The sequence below is a fragment of the Aricia agestis genome, chromosome 10, assembly GCF_905147365.1.
Source record: "Aricia agestis chromosome 10, ilAriAges1.1, whole genome shotgun sequence".
Classification (NCBI taxonomy): domain Eukaryota; kingdom Metazoa; phylum Arthropoda; class Insecta; order Lepidoptera; family Lycaenidae; genus Aricia; species Aricia agestis.
In genome coordinates, this window is record NC_056415.1 from 4293144 (window position 1) to 4311714 (window position 18571).

The 18571-nt window shown below is 37.6% G+C and overlaps 1 protein-coding gene across 1 annotated transcript in view; it reads right to left on the bottom strand.

Annotated features, from left to right (window-relative positions):
* LOC121730903 (NACHT domain- and WD repeat-containing protein 1) overlaps window positions 1-18571 on the bottom strand; it is a 166750-nt gene that overhangs the window by 46123 nt on the left and 102056 nt on the right. Inside the window, exons 6-13 of the mRNA XM_042120113.1 lie at window positions 14182-14336; window positions 11540-11705; window positions 10740-10899; window positions 9794-10538; window positions 9450-9593; window positions 8848-9048; window positions 5421-5599; window positions 2912-3058 (exon numbers count right to left, since the gene is read on the bottom strand). Of these exons, the coding sequence (XP_041976047.1) occupies window positions 2912-3058; window positions 5421-5599; window positions 8848-9048; window positions 9450-9593; window positions 9794-10538; window positions 10740-10899; window positions 11540-11705; window positions 14182-14336 (1897 nt within the window). The remainder of the gene's footprint in view (window positions 1-2911; window positions 3059-5420; window positions 5600-8847; window positions 9049-9449; window positions 9594-9793; window positions 10539-10739; window positions 10900-11539; window positions 11706-14181; window positions 14337-18571) is intronic.

An 18571-nucleotide genomic window follows, 5' to 3' on the forward strand; every position in this document is an offset into this window, starting at 1 on the left:
CGCAGAACGCGATAGAGACAACTGCAGAAAATCCAGAAAATCAACGATTCGTTGTCCCCTGATTCCTTCTCCAAAACTTTTTCCGATTTAAGTACTTTTTTCATTAAAGATTAAAAAAAGGCTTGAGCTGTGTTCCTATGTTTTGCTTTTTTTTGTATAATCTAGCCAAATCTGTTTTCTGGACGTTTGAACACAGCGGAAAATCTGGCCATTTTTTTAGGTTTTTGAACGTTCATATCTTATTTAATAATTAAATTATGAAAAAAAAGAAAACATAGGGACATTGTATTAGTGGCCGTAGATATTCAGGAAAAAAATTATAACTCTACTAGCATTATCCAGGGAGGAAACAGGGGACAACGTTAGTATGGAAAAAATGGCGGTGTGGAATCCTCTTAAGAGGATACAACAGCGGCTAGAGAAATGAAAAAAAAGTACATGTAATATCTATAGCTGTCTCCCTTACCTCAAGCCTATACCGCAGAACGCGATAGAGACAACTGCAGAAAATCCAGAAAATCAACGATTCGTTGTCCCCTGATTCCTTCTCCAAAACTTAACCGATTTAAGTACTTTTTTCATTAAAGATTAAAAAAAGGCTTGAGCTGTGTTCCTATGTTTTGCTTTTTTTGTATAATCTATCCAAATCTGTTTTCTGGACGTTTGAACACAGTGGAAAATCTGGCCATTTTTTTGGGTTTTTGAACGTTCATATCTTATTTAATAATTAAGTTATGAAAAAAAAGAAAACATAGGGACATTGTATTAGTGGCCGTAGATATTCAGGAAAAAAATTATAACTCTACTAGCATTATCCAGGGAGGAAACAGGGGACAACGTTTGTATGGAAAAAGTGGCGGTGTGGAATCCTCTTAAGACAAATTATTTCGATAGCTTTTTAATCGCTTGCTACAACATTCTACGTAGCTCTACGGTGCTACGCGGCGCTACGAAGATTACTAAAGGTCTACCAGAATCTGATGGCAAATTTTGATGGCAGATTTTCAAAAAATATCCTTGATCATTAGATAAATTTTTATATTTGTATGTTTCACACACAGAATAAGCCTCTAAAGGAAAATAAGGATTAAAATGTTTTATTCCCATTACTCCGGTATTGCTTGAGTCAATTTATTTTCTCACTTTTTGCCATCAGATTCTGGTAGACCTATACTTCCCTACGCTCCGTAATCTAATTAGTATAGTTGATCAAAGTATAATCAATTTAGATATTTTAATGATGTTAAACCACCGTGCCGCCACAATTGTTAGAGCGCTTACAGACGAACGGCACGTGTCGGCGGCACGCGTCAGCGGCACGCGTCGGCGGCACGCGTCGGCGGCACGCGTCGGCGGCACGCGTCGGCGGCAGTTGACGGCAGACGACAGCACGTGTCGGCGGCAGTCGGCGGCAGTCGACGGCAGCCGTTGACCTTGCAGTTGTGACGTAGCGCGTAAAGGTAAAGGTCCACAGGTCGGTATCGTACGTCGTACGGAATACCGACTAGACAGTACGTTTATCTTCAAATTAGTCCAAACAAAGTTTCTAAGTCAAAATTTCTGCTTTCGACTATTCCACCCACACCCCCTTTTCAGCATTTATTTACTAGGCTATTCGATAATCCGTACGCTGCCGATTCAGCGGAAGTACCGTGAAAAAATTATCCGTTTGATGCGAGATGTCCGTTGCGTATGATACCGACCTGTGGCCGCTTACCTTTAGACGGTACGTCACAACTGGGGGCCTACCACCACCTCTATTAACGACACCGTTTGACAGATAAGTAATACTTACTTTAACGTCAAGCTAGTGATCTTAAAAAAGTTGATATTTCACAGCGGATTTAACAATATTTTGCATTTTTTACTGTTTTTTAGTAAAATTATATTTGAAAAGTGAGTACGGTAATGTTATTGTAATCTTACAACAAAGCTTTCTGGAAACATGATCGTATTAGGAAATTCGTGGTAGGTCCCTTGCAAGCGTCATAAATTGTCAACGGCTGCCGTCGACTGCCGTCAACTGCCGTCGACTGCCACCGACACATGCCGCCGACACGTGCCGTTCGTCTGTAAGAGCGCTTACGTAACTTAAAACATTTTGGTAATACACTAATACTGGCTTCTCATGGCGTGTAATATCAGGAGTCGCACCGCGCCAAGCACGAGCCAACAGGCGAGTCCGCGCTACCCGTTCTCACAGCGCGGAATATCACGAGCCGCTCGAGCCGCGCCGAGCCGAGCCTTTGAAGTCACCGACTTAATAATCGGATCGGACGCGCCTGCTCGAGCCAGCCAGCGCCACCTCACCAACTTCACACGGCGCGTGGCTCGAGCTGGCGCTCGTAATATTACGCGCCTTGAGAAGCCAGCATAAGGATTGCACGAATGTTGAGGCGCCCTCGTAAGTAGATTTTTTTTTTAATTATAAAATTGTGGCCGTCTATGGACTGTTCGTCCATATCCTTTTTTTGTTATTTTATTATTTAGATTTTTCGCACCAAGGATAATTGAAATAATATTATGAATTTTAATTAATTGTGGTATATATATATATATATATATATATATATATATATATATATATATATATATATATATATATATATACGGTGAGGTCCTAGTCGGTGTGGCGGCCAGTAGGTCCGACATTTTCCGATTTCCTTAGATTTTATGCTGCTCCACCCTTTGCCTTTAGATGTTGTGACATTGGCTTGGTGGAGAGGGGTCACTCAAGCTGGGTGGAGTTTCTAGGGTATTAAAGAGATATCGTTCTGTGTCGAATCTACCCGCCATGTGGCTTAGGACTTTATCGTTCCTGTCTTTTATAGCCATTTTTATGTTCATTTGTATATTCTCGTAAGTAGATTAGTATCTAACTATATTATTATTGCTATGTGAATTCATTCACCTGAGCGCCCAGCTGCATGGGATCCCGTGTGAGTATATCGCTGGCCTTCCGCACCGCGCCGTACACGAGCTCCACGTCGCGGTCCAGGATGTAGCAGCGGACGTGCTCCAGGATGCACCGGAGATACGATATCGTCACTGTCTGCACCTAGGTGTTAGATATTATAGGTTTTAGACAGACAATTTAAAGGTTATATAAGAGATATACAACTGTGCCAAATCTCAAAAGTGTATGTATGTATGTATGTATGTATGTATGTATGTATGTATGTATGTAAGTATGTATGTATGTATGTATGTATGTATGTACGACCTCTGTGGCTCAGTGGTGAGCGCGTCGGTAGCTCAAGCCGGGGGTCGCGGTTTCGAATCCCGCCGACGGAACAAAAAGTTTTCAATGTTCCCGGGTCTGGATGTGTATTAGATATGTGTATAATATAATAAAAATCTTAAATATATGTATAGTATATAAGTAGGTATTAAATATATTTCCGTTGTCTGGTACCTGTAACACAAGTCCTTTAGGTGCTTAGCACGGGGCCAGACTGACGTGGTGTGAAGCGTCCATAGATATTATATTATTATGTATGTATGTATGTTACATGTATGTATGTATGTATGTATGTATGTATGTATGTATGTATGTATGTATGTATGTATGTATGTATGTATGTATGTATGTTTGTATGTATGTATGTATGTATGTATGTATGTATGTTTGTATATGTATGTATGTATGTTTTTATTTTTGTATGTTTTTATGTTTGTGCACGTATATTTCCGGAACTACAAGTCCGATTTGAGTGATTCATTTTTGTTGTACTATACCTAGTACAACAAAAATGAATCAATGTTCAACTTAGGGAATACTGAAAGTTTCATCAAAATCGGTTCAGTAGTTTTTGAGATAGGGAATTTTAATTCTTAATAACGTACAATTTGAAGTCGGTTTTATATTTTTAATAAAATACTATTATTCTAATATCGCAACCACTTTATTGCGGCGATACAGCGATTGTATTGAATATTAAAAAACACATCCCATGCAACACAGCTGCGAGCAATGTGTCTCAAATCTCAATAATTATTGTTAAATTCAGAAAACGAAGGTAAAACAGAGTTTTAAACTATCGCCGTACTGACGTTACGAGATGAACTTTTAGATGAGGCATAGACATATATTTAATAAATTTACTATAGCAGCTTAATTATAAAATTATGGGTCCGAAAATCAGCCTGATCCGTTAATTATTATAACATAAACTACAAAAAGCAAGGCGAATGCTTACAAAAACTTCTCTTTCAATCTAAACTGCAAGAAATGGAGGCCATTAATACGGTGGCACAGACACGTAGATCCACTTTAGGTTGAACTAGTTTGGGAGTTAAAAGCTCTTTCATAAATCATATTCCACGAACGCCGTAATGTCTGTGACGTCACGCCAGATTTAATTTCAGTCTTTCGTCGAAGCAACGAGACGAAATATAATTTGTGTACCCCGACTGTTTATTTTGCAGCATAATGAGCAGTGAGTATAATACAGCCACAATTGAGAATAACCGGATAAGTTTGCGCTTACGTTTGCTCATATTTTGTACTAGCTGTTGCCCGCGACTTCGTCCGCGTCAACATAGTATACTAACAAAGATGGATAGTCCGCTAACAAATATGATAAAAGTAAAATATTATAACCTGCTCCTTTTTGGAAGTCGGTTAAAAAGTAGCCTAAGTTACACCTTACTACATCAGCTATCTACCAAAAAAAGTCCCGGCAAATAGCTCCAGCCGTTTCAGAGATTAGCCGGAACAAACAGACAGACAGACGGATAGACATACAGACAAAAATTGTAAAAAATGTTGTTTTGGCTTATGTAGCGTATATAGATTCATATGCATGTAGTAAAAAACGGTTCTTTCAATATGACAAACAGACACTCCAATTTTATTTATATGTATAGATGTATAGATAATGCAGGTCTTATGTTTATTTGTGTTATTCATCCCTATACTAACGTACAAAAGCGACAACAATTGCTTGCCTTTGTTGAAGTAATTTATAGATACAGCGGATCTTACACATGGTTGCTGTTTTACAAAATTGTTCCCTTTCCCGTTATACAAAGTATTTTCATATCAAAATTCGTTTTAAGAATCGACGAGAAACCATTATCTCATAATATTATTCGAAAGTTATTAGGTATTAATTAACAAAGTATTAAAAGAATAAAGTTCGTATAAGAATTATGTCTTCATGTTGTTTCAATAACCCTAAATATTTTTTTGGATATATTTTTGTGTTCGCGGTACAACAATGCCAGTGCGTGTTTACTAACAAGGAATTAGCGTGCCATATCATAGTCAGTTTTTCAAATATCAACACATCTTTGCAGTATAAGCGATCAAATAACTAGAAAACTCGATTTTGAGATATTTCAACTTAATTTTCACTGCAGTTGTATTGGGTGTGCAATATGTAGAATGTAGATCTATTATCTAGAGTCACACTTACTGCAGCCAACAAGAAATCGAAGTTGCACACAGTCAGATCCTTCAGCTTGCTGAAATCCCCGGCTAGGAGGAGATGTAGCCAGGACTCTTCAACGTGTCGCTGCGTGAAGGCGGCCGCGGTCCGGCTGGCGGAGTGGAACGGTGTGGAATCGAGTAACGCGTCGTCGTCTGCCACGCAACCTGGGTGAATATTAATAAACTATATTAATAAACTAGGCAAGACGCAAACGAAGACGCCCGCAACTCCGTTACGCCGAAACTCGTTTATCGCGCGGTAACCGTACATTTTTCCGGGATCAAAAGTATCCCATGTCCTTTTTCGGAACTCAGGGTATCTCCACACCAAATTTCAGCAAAATCGGTTCAGCGGTTTGGGCATGAAGGACAGAGAGACAGACAGACACACTTTCTCATTTATAATATTGTATGGATAGCAACTAGCGGGCCCGACGGACGCTGTCCTGTCTTATCTATGAAGTTTAAAAGTCGAGTATTCTGAGAAGTCAAGTATTCTGAAATTTACCACTACTCCACATAATTTTATAGAATTATTCTTCCATAAGAAACTTCGTCCGATATAAGCAAACACAATAAGAAAGAATTGGCGAAATCGATTCAACTGTTCTTGAGATTAGCGCATATCAACACATTCTGCTTTTTCCTAATCCGTTAAAATTAATTTTTGTATTATAGAAGAGTACGATTTTATTTTGTTTGCCGAAGAAGCACTCTTATCTCTCTTAGTATTTTCGCCGGAGTTAATATTGTCAATAGCTTCCTATATTGATTTCGAATTCGGTGAATGTGGTCAATCCCATTGAAACCAGGCAAAGCAGAAATAATTTTATTGAGTTCAAATATTAGAAATATGTAAGAGCACACTCACAAAGACGGTCACTCATTCGCGTTGGATGGAAACGCGATTTTCTTAGGAAGCAAATATATAATAACAAACCCCTACAGATCATACTAATTGAGTGGCGACTGGCGGCCTTTAACTGTTGCACTCAGAGACGAATAATAATTACATAACTGAAATCAATTGAAGATATTGACATATTATACGTATGCCTATGCCCCATGCATTATCTCTCAAAATCTTCATTTAATTAATAATAATAATAACTCCCACACCGGTTTCGGTGACGGTGGCCGGTTTCTGAAACCAGGCCAGTTACGCAGGAGTAATTTTATAGTGCCCAAGTGTGTGCGCAGTCTACGAGAGCACTCTCTGTCTCTATTTCTTTTACTCTCATAACCCAGTGGGATGGAAGCCCGGCGAGATATCAGGCGCAGGACCGACTTTTTATATGCCCATCCGACGCATGGATCATCTTACTTCTCAGACAAGCAGGTGATCAGCCTGCATTGCCCTAACCAAACTTGGAAATAACATGTTTCAAACACGGGAATCGAACCCATGACTTCCGAGTCAAGAGTCACGCTCTAAGCCACTGGACCACGGAGGCTTCATTTAATTACAGTTAAGTTATTAATATTCGGCTCCAAGTGCGGCAGTTAGACTGCCAGCAGGACTGATACTGATAGCCAAAAATATTATAATAGAACATTAAAATAACCGTTTTCGATTTGAATTCAATAAATAAATCTAAAAATGAGGTCGAATAGTTAACTTAGTTAATGGACCTCAACGATTTAACGAGTCGGGTAAGTTTTCTGAATGCTATTTACTTTTTCAAATGGAACTTTTGAGACTTTCATTACATTCAGCTTTGGAAGTCACAGACCATTCCACTTAGAATATGAAAAGTATTACTGACCCAACCTTTTTATCATTTTAATTTAACGGAAACCCTTTAGTTCAATATTTTTTATTAGAATGTCTCTTATTTAATTACATAAAATATATTATTTTAAATGGCGCGGGCGTTAGCAGAATATGGAAAACATCTTAGGAAAAGTTGATTAGTTAATAAATTAATAACGTCTATTAAGAACTGTACGGAAGTTCGTTATCTTATATCTTTAAACGAGCAATTCGTGTATATATATATATATATATATATATATATATATATATATATATATATATATATATATATATATATATATATATATAATTGGAATCTCGGAATCGGCTCCAACGATTTTCATGAAATTTAGTATATAGGGGGTTTCGGGGGTGATAAATCGATCTAGCTAGGAATCATTTTTAGAAAATGTCATTTTATTCGTGTTTTATTGAATACCGAGCTTTGCTCGGTCACATAGTACACTAGTATTTAATTAAATGTTCATAATTTATTTATCAGGTTGCAATATATTTAATTATCTCTAAATTAATAAGCCTTATTTCAAATAACTGTTTCGCGGAATTTTCTTAATTACTTAAGTTAATCTATCTGCCCGTTTCACAGACCAATTTAATAATTTGATATTATTAACGAATTATTATTATCGTCTATCTTATAATAAAAAAAAAAGTTATATTTACTAGAATATATTGTTTTAAATGTAACTATTTATTTGAATTCACAGGCAGATTTTTATAGGTAGCTTTTACCACACGGCAACATTTATTAATCCGTGCGCTTAAAGATTGAGGTAACAATCGACCAATATTTATTTATTTAATTGAAAAACATTTAGTACATTATAAAAATAATAAAGAATTTGATAGCCAAGAGCAGCAAGACTCACACGTAGTTTTAGCGAACTTTACAAAGTCGGTCAACTATTAAAGTCCTAACTATCGACAGATTCGATCCGCATCCGAAGTCGTTTTAATCCGGGCGCAGTTATCTCGGATACGCTCCGATCCCTTTCGGATGCGGTCAGCCGGAACGAGTGCCGGGAAATAACAATGTGAAGGGAAACTCTACGAAGGAAATCGTGGGGTAACACTTTGATAATATTTTTGTGATCTTCTTTTATGTTTCGTCTGCATCGCGTCGGTTTTGTGTGAAATGTAAACTACATTTCAACAACAGTCAGTGCAAACGTTGCAGAAGAAAGTTATCTACATTTTCTGACAAGTTAACTTTTATCGTGTTTGTTACATTTTAAATATTGACTTTCACTGTGCACCAAATTCAACTTTTGACAAAGTGCCAATACAACGCAGTACAACTGCAATGATTCGAGTAAATTGAAACGGTATATTTAATTTCGATTTTTAAGCGTCAACCTACATGCATGGTGAACAGCAACGATTAAACGCGATAACATATTTAAAACATTATGTTTAAGTGAGTGTAGACTGTAGTAGTATGCGCCAATATCAAAACTCAAGTACCTACCTACAAATATTATTCAGAAATTATTGCAAAGGTCTTACCAAATGTTGTAGGTCATTTCTCTCCTCGGCGTCCTGCAGAAAGCTGGCGAAGTGTAAGGTGGCGTGGTCTAGGAGGAGGAATATTGTCTCTGCAGTGGAAATAATAGGATTTCCTCTTATTTAATCTTACCAGGTTCCTGAGTTTCCGACGTATCATTCTCCTCAGCGTCCTGTAGGAAGCTGGCGAAGTGTAAGGCGGCGAGGTCTGAGTGAGCGTCGCGTAACGCGCTCTGAACGCGGATGTAGCGGCGGCGCGCGCGAGACCCGGCCGCGGCCGCGCGCCACCGCCACGTGCTGCGACCCGAAACTACTTGCTCGCTGATTATTGTCTCTGTGGAAGAGATAGCTGTTAGCCCTGGATTTATAAATAAGCCGTACAGGCCGCGGCCTAGGGGCGGTAGTGTCCCTGGGGGGCAGATTTCGTACATATTAAGAAAAAAAAACCGGCCCTGAGGGAGCAAACTAAGGAATGTATGGCGATAAGTTACAAGGAAATAACTTTTACGCTTAGGTAAGCCAATCATGGTGAGACGGATATGGGGTAAGTCTGGATAATTTAGTTGAAGCTAATGCTTGCCTGGCCACCCTTATCTCCCATGACGATTGACGACATAATGATCTTTCAAGACACTAATCTTCATAATCTACAACGCACATGTGAGGCGAAAAATATCATATTACTATCCATAATTGAAATAGGGCTAAGTAGCAATAATAATAACAACAACTCACTCATCATGTATTTGGCCACAGCTAGCGTTGAAAAGGTGAAGTTGGCATCATGCAGCGTGATGACAGCATCGCTGTTGGACGTCGGCATCAGCAGTTCCAGTAATTCTAACTCCGTCAGACCAAACTCAGAGCAAGTTATATAACCTGCAAGCACAAAAAGCTCAAGCAACCAGAATTTGAAGGCCTGAAAGGCCCTCTTTTTAATTATCCCAAAAATTGGTCATAAATTGATTTAAAAGTGAAAACAAGCTGCAAAACTTAAAACTTTTCAGATTCTTATTTTTCCCAGAAAGTCTTCACATATTAAGGGTAAACTTAAAACATATGATGAATGAAATAATTACCAGCAAGTTTGCTAAACGCTTTAGCACCGAACACCACTTCTAAGTTATCGAAGGCACCATCGATGAATTGTTCCGAGCTACAGTTCTCCGTCGTGTCGTCTATCGCGTCTAATAAATGGTAGCAGTTCTGAACCTTGAATTTCTCCTTTTGAGCCGGAGTCAGCTGCAGCTGCTCCAAAGGAACCGAACTCGTACAAACTAGGAACACGTTACGAGGCAATGACATGGGCAACCAAGACAACCCTGTCACAATATCACACTCCAGAGGATTCACCCTGTGGATATTGTCGATGAATATTAGTAGGATCTCGTTCTCCATCTCCTCGCATCTTCTCAGCAAACTTTGGAACCAATTGTTTATGTATAGAGGATCGAAGCTGGCGTCTTTGGGGAGGTACCCCTCGGGAATGTTCAGTATTATTGATATCTGCTGGCACATAACTCGCAAAAGTTCTAAGTTGTAGGCCGATCGCGGTGTGGCGGCCGAGAATCTCACTATCCGTAGTACCCGCTTTGGGAATATCTCTTCACATTTGAAGTATAGATGGGTCAATAGTGTCGTCTTCCCCGAAGCGTCCGGGCCATGGATAAGCACGGGTGGATGTCTAGATCTACTTTCGTAGTACTCTTTGGCGTTGTCTAATATACTCTTCGCTGTGTCTTCTATTTGCTTAGCGTTAACTTTAAAATTCTTATTATGCTCTATACATATCCTAAGGTGCGTTATGTGTTCTAAGAAAACTTCCTGAAAAAGACATAAAACTGTAACGTATTTAATACGACCAAGAACGGTTAAAAGACGGAAAATGCATTCTTAAATTTTATTAACATGCTAATAAACTGAATATAGGCTATAGCAATATTATAAGGCGACAAAAAACGGTTAAAATACGGAAAAGGCATTCTTAAACTCCATTAACATTTGGTATAGCAATATAAGACGTACCTGTACAGTCTTTTTTCTACCCTTCCCCTGATCAGGTTCAGTGCTTAGGCTATCGTCTACTAACAAACTCACGACCGTCTGCAACTTGTCCCTGAACGGGGACAGTTTCTCCTCCGCGTCTGACCCCGGGTCAGTCGGGGTGGACTCAGCTGAGGACGGCCTGGAAAATACCCTTTATTATCTCCAATCGCGTTACTTCCACAAAACTGCACAAGGGTTGCTTAGTGATCCGTAAGTTATAACATTATATAAAATATATTACCGCCTTAATCTGAACGTAATTTAGATTGATATTTTCAATTCTATTGATATTTTCTAGTTATTTTCTTTTTCTGCGTTCTGATTTTTTAAAATGAAATAAGGGGGTAAACGAGCAAACGGGTCACCTGCTGGAAAGCAATTTCCGTCGCCCATGGACACTCGCAGCATCAGAAGAGCTGCAGGTGCGTTGCCGGCCTTTTAAGAGGGAATAGGGTAATAGGGGAGGGTAGGGAAGGGAATAGGGTAGGGGATTAGGCCTCCGGTAAACTCACTCACTCGACGAAACACAGCGCAAGCGCTGTTTCACGCCGGTTTTCTGTGAGAACGTAGCATTTCTCCGGTCCAGCCGGCCTATGTGTGCCGGAGCATGGCTCTCCCACGTGTGACTTTATTTTATTTAATTACTTTTTGTCAAATTAATGTTTACCGTGATCACTTCTATCTGCTAGACTAGGTAACCTGATCAAATCACGTACGACTGATATCAATCTAGGAATACATTTTTCTAATTATAGTTAACATACACATGACACACTTACCCCACTCTTATTACATGCGTCGCAGGTAAACTGTCTTCTAGCTTCTTTTGTAGCTTTTTTAACCTTTCAATTGTAATTGTTATTAGTTTGTCATCTGATTTCGACTCGGGAATGTCTTTGAAAACTGCCACCATTCCTTCCGGATGTTTCCCATTTTTGAGTAGTTCTGAAACAATCACAAAATATATTTTTGGTACCTATCAATAGTATTTGTACATGGCATATAAACATGGCAGATTCACAAAGCGTTCTTTGAAAATGAACTTTTACCATCCGAATTCCGATACTTGTTTCAATAATACATTTTTACATAATATTTTGATGATGCCATGAAATGTTTTTATACAAACCGTTTTCCTGTTTTTGTTTATGTCAAACGTAACAAAAGTTTTATTGTACGAACATAAAAAAATACTGTGTCAAAAATATTTTTAACAACACAAAATACGTTTTCAATATAAAATTCAGCATTGCTTTACAGCAAGTTTTTCTTTCCTTTGAAAAGTGTACTTTAAAACTTGTACCGCTACAGTTACTAACACCCCGTGGGTGATACTTAGCGCTACTTAAGTTACTTTACAGCTCACTTCAGTAAACATTTTTCAATAACTTCTAATATTATTGAAAGTGAAGGTACGACTGTGTTACTTTTTTTATTTGTTATTTACTGTTTTATCATTTGCTATTATTATAATAATAAAACCGACTTCAAAATTGTACGTAAAGGTTATTTTTTTTATAAAACTTGATAAAACTTGAAGCATTCCGTAAGTTGAACAATACCTAGTACAACAAAAAAAGAATCACTTAAAACGGACTTATAGTTCCGGAGATATGCGAACACAAACATAAAAACATACATACAATATACATACATAGGTACTTACATACATATAATCTTTTGAAATTTGGCACATTTGTTCAGACAATGAAATAGACTAACATACACAAAAACTGAGCAGTTCTGAAAATATTACATACATACGCATCGAATTGATAACCTCCTTTTTTTGAAGTTGGTTAAAAATAATAAGGTACCTTCAACTTTAAATCTTTCTTATGCCTCTATACTATAGAGGCGTACCTCTATATAGAGGCACTAGATGTCCCGCGCGGCTTCACCTGCGTAAATTAGGAATTTTACAGAAACCGTACATTTTCCCATAAAAAATAAATATTTTTTATAGGAAAATGTACGGTTTACTTACCCGTTTTTCCCACATTTTCCTGAGTTTCTCCGGTCATATTAGTCTTAGCGTGATCATATAATATAGCCTTATAGTTTTACTCGATAAATGATCTATCTAACACTGAGATAAGTTTTTGAATCGGACCTGTAGTTCCTGAGATTGACGCGTTCGAGCACATACTCTTCAGGTTTATAATATAAGGTAGGTATAGATTTTTTTAAATTATCGCTTGACAAACTCGAGTCTCGATCTAAGAGACTATGACATGGTATAATAGCTCACTCACTACCAGTGATGATGATGATGATGATGATGAATGTAATTTGCATAGTAGCATATGCTTTCTGTTCTTAAAACAACGCCGAAACTCCCAAACTTGTATCTATAAAGAATCAGGAGTTCTCTCAGCACCTTCCGAACCACGGTATACCAGGTATATCTCGGTGCAAAATCTTACTTGTTGGTAGCATATGCTTAGAATACTTCTCACGAAACCGAAGTCACCACATGTTTCCCTATAAGTTTTGAGGAGTTCCCTCGATTACTTATGAATCCTTCATCAGATCACCACTTTTGTCAATATAATACCAAATTTGGATAATACCCTATATACCAAAAGAAAAATTTTGAAAATCGGTTAACAAACGGCGGAGTAATCGTTGAATATAAGAAAACAAACATAACACCTCCCCCATTTTGAAAGTCGGTTCGGTGTAGCCTATGTGTTATTCTGATGTATAAGCTATATTATTGTAAAGTTTTATTAAAATCCGTTCAATAGTTTTTGCGTGAAAGAGTAACAAACATCCATACATCCACACATCCATACATCCAAACAAACTTTCGCCTTTATAATATAGATTTAAAGTTTAAAACGTTTTGAAACGTATTTCACGTACGTTATATAGAAGCCTAAAATTATTTCGATCAACGACAAGGCTGAGGCTGAGTTTAATTTAGGTCAATTATTACTAAAGGCAGCTTAACGAACTTGTAGAATATATTAATGATAAAGTACTTATACTAAAGTATTCAAATGTAAAACATAAACATCTCAGGCGACACATAATCTTCGTTTGCTATAGTTCCTTTATAATGAAATCGAAAAACAATAAAAGTGCAATGCGGTCCGTGGCAATAGTTAGAGTAATAGTACATTACGCACCTAGAGCAGGAAAATAAAATAAGAAATGTCTTATCTCACAAACATAATATTATTGTGATCTGAGGCTTTCTTATTTACTGCCTATGGTGCGTATTTCTTATTTTCCTGCTCTAGGTGCGAAATGTACTATTTCTCATCGACGGAGGCGGAAAACAGCAACATCGGTAAGGGCAGTGGGAAGAAAGATGACGTTTTCCGCCCGGAGGTGAGAACATTTTATTTACACACGTCTGTAGTCTGTACAGTTCTGTGCAGTGCAATTAGTAGTAAGCTTACTTAATCCTCACCCAAAGCTAATTCGCATTGTATCTCCACCGGGCTCCGTAGTAAGTCGGCCACGTCGCTCCCCCTCTCGAGCGCTTCGAGCGCTAAGTTGTTAAACGCTCTCTGCGCCCCCGTAAGCCGCTTCCGCTGCTCGTCGCGCTCCAGTAGATCGCTGTACCTGTTGATTGATGGGTTATTAATAGTGATAGCTCCCATACCGGTTTCGGTGACGGTGGCCGGTTTCATTGAAACCCAGCCAGCTAAGCAGGAGTAACTTTATAGCGCCCAAGTGTGTGCGCAGTACACAAGAGCACTCTCTATTCCTTTTACTCTCATAACCCAGTGGGACGGAAGACCGATACGACCAGCGAGAGATCAGGCGCAGGATCGACTTTTTATATGCCCATCCGACGCATGGATCATCTTACTTGTCAGACAATCAGGTGATCAGCCTGCATTGTCCTAACCAAACTTGGAAATAACACGTTTCCAACGCGGGAATCGAACCCACGACCTCCGAGTCAAGAGCCGCGCTCTAATATCACTAGACGTTATTAATAGTACGAAACTAAGCAGGTAGATTACAGCTGCGTATTCGTAACGAATGTCTTTATGCTGTAAGCTTTGTCTTACAAGTTCGATAACTGGTAAAACACTGGTATCTGCTTAATGATGGTTGCAGGTACAATTTTTAAAATCGAAATATTTGGAAAAAATCTTAAGTTCAGTTTTTTTTCTCAGTTAATGTTAATCTTCGCAAACAGTTAAAAAAGACATGCTGCAGGGCATAGTATTCAAAATACTATAGAAATCTTGCAAACTCTGCCATAAACTGGTTATATGGTATAGATTGACGTGGTTTAAATCATCCTTGATCCCATGTTTAGAGTTTATCAAACAAAAATACAATAGTGACCGCTGATGATTACCACTGATAATTAGAAAATTAAGTCATTATTACACTTATCTTAATTCTAAATTTTATTCTTACCAAATACCATTCAGAAAATGAACGCATATTTCTACATTCTAAAGCAATATCCATGAAGCAACAGGTAGATTAACAAATAAAGCAAAAGCAATACAAACTCGGTTCAATTTTTAAATGCCCCGAGCATTGCGATAAAGCAATTTACTTTCTCTATAAATGTTTGAATTTCGAATATCAGCTCGCAGCGTTGTATAAATATGGGGAGGTCGTAAATTATTAATATGGAGTCGTAACAAAACATGAACCCTCAGAAAGGGTCCAAATTGAATGAAAATGTTTTAGTTTTAAAGTGTTTCTCTATGTTATATAACACGTACGTTTAGATAAACTGCTTGAAAATACGATAATATTTCATATACCAATGTGATTGTAATCAAGGATTGGTGAATTCTGTAAACTATAATATTATTAGAATATGAAAAAAATTAGGCTGAAAGTTTACTACTTTCGCCTGCGTCGGATTAAATCAGACTCATCTTTTCATGTAAAACATACTCATTAGTAAATAGTGACGGCTAGCTTTTTTAAATGAAATAAGGGGGCAAACGAGCAAACGGATGGAAAGCAACTTCCATCGCCTATGGACACTCGCAGCAACAGAAGAGCTGCAGTAGCCTTAGCACGGCCACCAGTAGAAATGCGAAAGTATGGACAAACTGTGGAAATAAACTTAAGATAGCGTTCCGATCTTTTTTCGTTCCCAAAACTTCAATTAAAATGCCACTTTATGACAGACTATAGTCCTAAAAATTCAAACAATATCCTACTCTATGACGTATACTATAGTCTGTCATAAAGTGGCATTTGAATTGAATTTTTGTCGGTCGCGATTGGCCGCGGTAAAGATCGGAACGGCACCTTTAGTTTATGTCCACAGTTTGTCCATACTTTCGCATTTCTACTGGTGGCCGTGCTAAGGCTATAGGTGCGTTGCCGGCCTTTTAAGAGGGAATAGGGTAGGGAAAGGAAAAGGGGAGGGTAGGGAAGGAAATAGGAGAAGGTAGGGAAGAGAAAAGGGTACGGGATTGGGCCTCCGGTAAACTCACTCACTCGGCGAAACACAGCGCAAGCGCTGTTTCACGCCTGTTTTCTGTGAGTCCGTTGTAATTCTCATGGAAGCATGACTCTCCCACGTCAGTTTTAATTTTTATACTGGTTTCTTTTTTGTTGTAGCTTGAACTAATGGATCTTACCGCTGTTTGTAATTTATTTTATTTCAAGACGAGTATAGTTACATAATAAATTAGAAAACAATAACTAACAAAATAAATGGGCAAACTCCGGCGGACATTATAAAGTGACACAAAATCCCTAGGGGTTGGTTATGTAATGTGGCGGGTAATTAGTTATGAAGGGGTGATTAACTACCCCAAATCTGTCACGTGGGTCACTAACTCACTACCGAGATTAATAAAGAACGGCGTGACGTCATTTAAATACTCAAATGTAGAATAGGATGGTTTTTGTAAAGTGGTGTAAAAATAAAAATAAAATAAAATAAAAATTGTTTTATTTCTGAATAAATGTTTTTAGAACGTTGAACTACATGTTGCCTACCCACGCGGCACCGGTGTATATACATTACTAATCATAATGTATATATAAATTCGCAAGTTTATGTGTCTGTTAACTCTGTTACCTCTAACCTCTTCACGCCCAAACTGCTGAAGCGATTTTGTTGAAATACTTAGAGTACTTAGTAGATACTTTGAGTCCCAGGAAAGGACGTATGATACTTGTGCTGAAATACTTAGAGTACTTAGTAGATACTTTGAGTCCCCGGAAAGGACTGTATATGATACTTTTTACCTCGGAGAAATGTACAGCTCCCCGCGCGATAAACGAATTTTGACACAACGGAGTTGTCGGCGTCATCTAGTTTTGTTTAAGGGGGCGACTAACCCAAAATTGACGATTTATAAGTCATTTTTATACTTGAAAATAAGCCCCGAATTATTTCATTTTCAAAACATAAATACTACATTATATTTCCAAGAATTTAATTTGATCGAAAACACGATATCTTAAAATTTTCTCTACAGATAAAAATCACAAAGATGCATCTAATTTTCATGATTTTTTCATATATTGCCAAAACCGTGCATTAAACTGAGTTAATTATTTAATTTTTGTGTATTTTCCGAGTTATTGAGAAAAAATTAACTTGGCGATGATTCCGAGTCGTACTTTTTCACCTGGCATATGAAAGACGGGCGTGAGTGTGAAGAAAGTAGAACGATGATTGATTTTTTGCTTTATTCGCCCTCTTAAGCTAATCTTGATGTGAATTTGTCAGTGCATTCGATATCGTACTTTGAATTCATAAAAAAGGAGCTAGATAAAAATAAACGGACATAATATTTTTTACGAAGCGCTTACAAGGGCAATAATTGCCCGGCGACACGAATGGACCGATCTGGAGCAATTAGTGGAGCAATATGGAGCAATTTCAATAAATTGCGGCAGTTATTTCGACGATATTGCTCCAGATATTTCATGCTCAATGTCGCCGATACGAATTGACGAATATCCGATGGGCTCGTGTATGACAGTATTGCCTATTAACCAAATGATGAAGTTCAATTGTATTGCGATGTATTGCGCAATATCGATGCTTGTTGCTGAAAATTGCTTGATGTAGTCGTGACGTCAAAGTTGACGAGAATTGACTGGAGTGGAGCAATTTTAGTTGCCCGTATAAGCGTACCTTTACATGCTTATAAAATAAATGATTAGTATTATAGTCTCCCAATCGTGGTAAAGACAAAAAATAAATTATAGATTTTTATGGAATCTTAAGAAATGAACGCATCGGTCCTTTTAGACATCATTTATTTTTCTTGAATTTACTTTGCAATGTATAGATTGATCTCTAACAAAGTTTAAACAATATTTTGATGGAGATCACAATAGTTTTCGTTTCCTTTCATGTAAATTACATTTTAAATTCATTTCGGTTCATTCGCGTTCGCAAGTGAATAATTGAAAAACTTTTCGACTAAAGTTGGGCTGAATAGACACAATGCAACTTTTGCTAGAGAAACTTGTGCCTTCAATTAAAATACTTTGAAAGTTAATATTTTAATAATGTATTGTCCAAATTATTCTGTACTTCGTAACTAAGTTTTTGTAAATTCAAATGTAAGAGTTGTTATTGTCTAAGTTCTAAAGTAGGTATTTATCCTCCCCTAATTATTATTTTAACACATGAAAGTTTTTATTAAAAAAAAAAAAGAAGATTGAAGAATGGTTTCATATTATTAAGTGTGAGATACAGTTTGTAGTCTATTATAATAGTCCTCATAATATACCTACGAATGATGGTATTTAACTATAGACACTTCATCTATGTACAATGTATTATGTATAGGTAATCCCACATGTACATTAAATGTAAAAAGGAGCCAAGCAAAATATTGCAT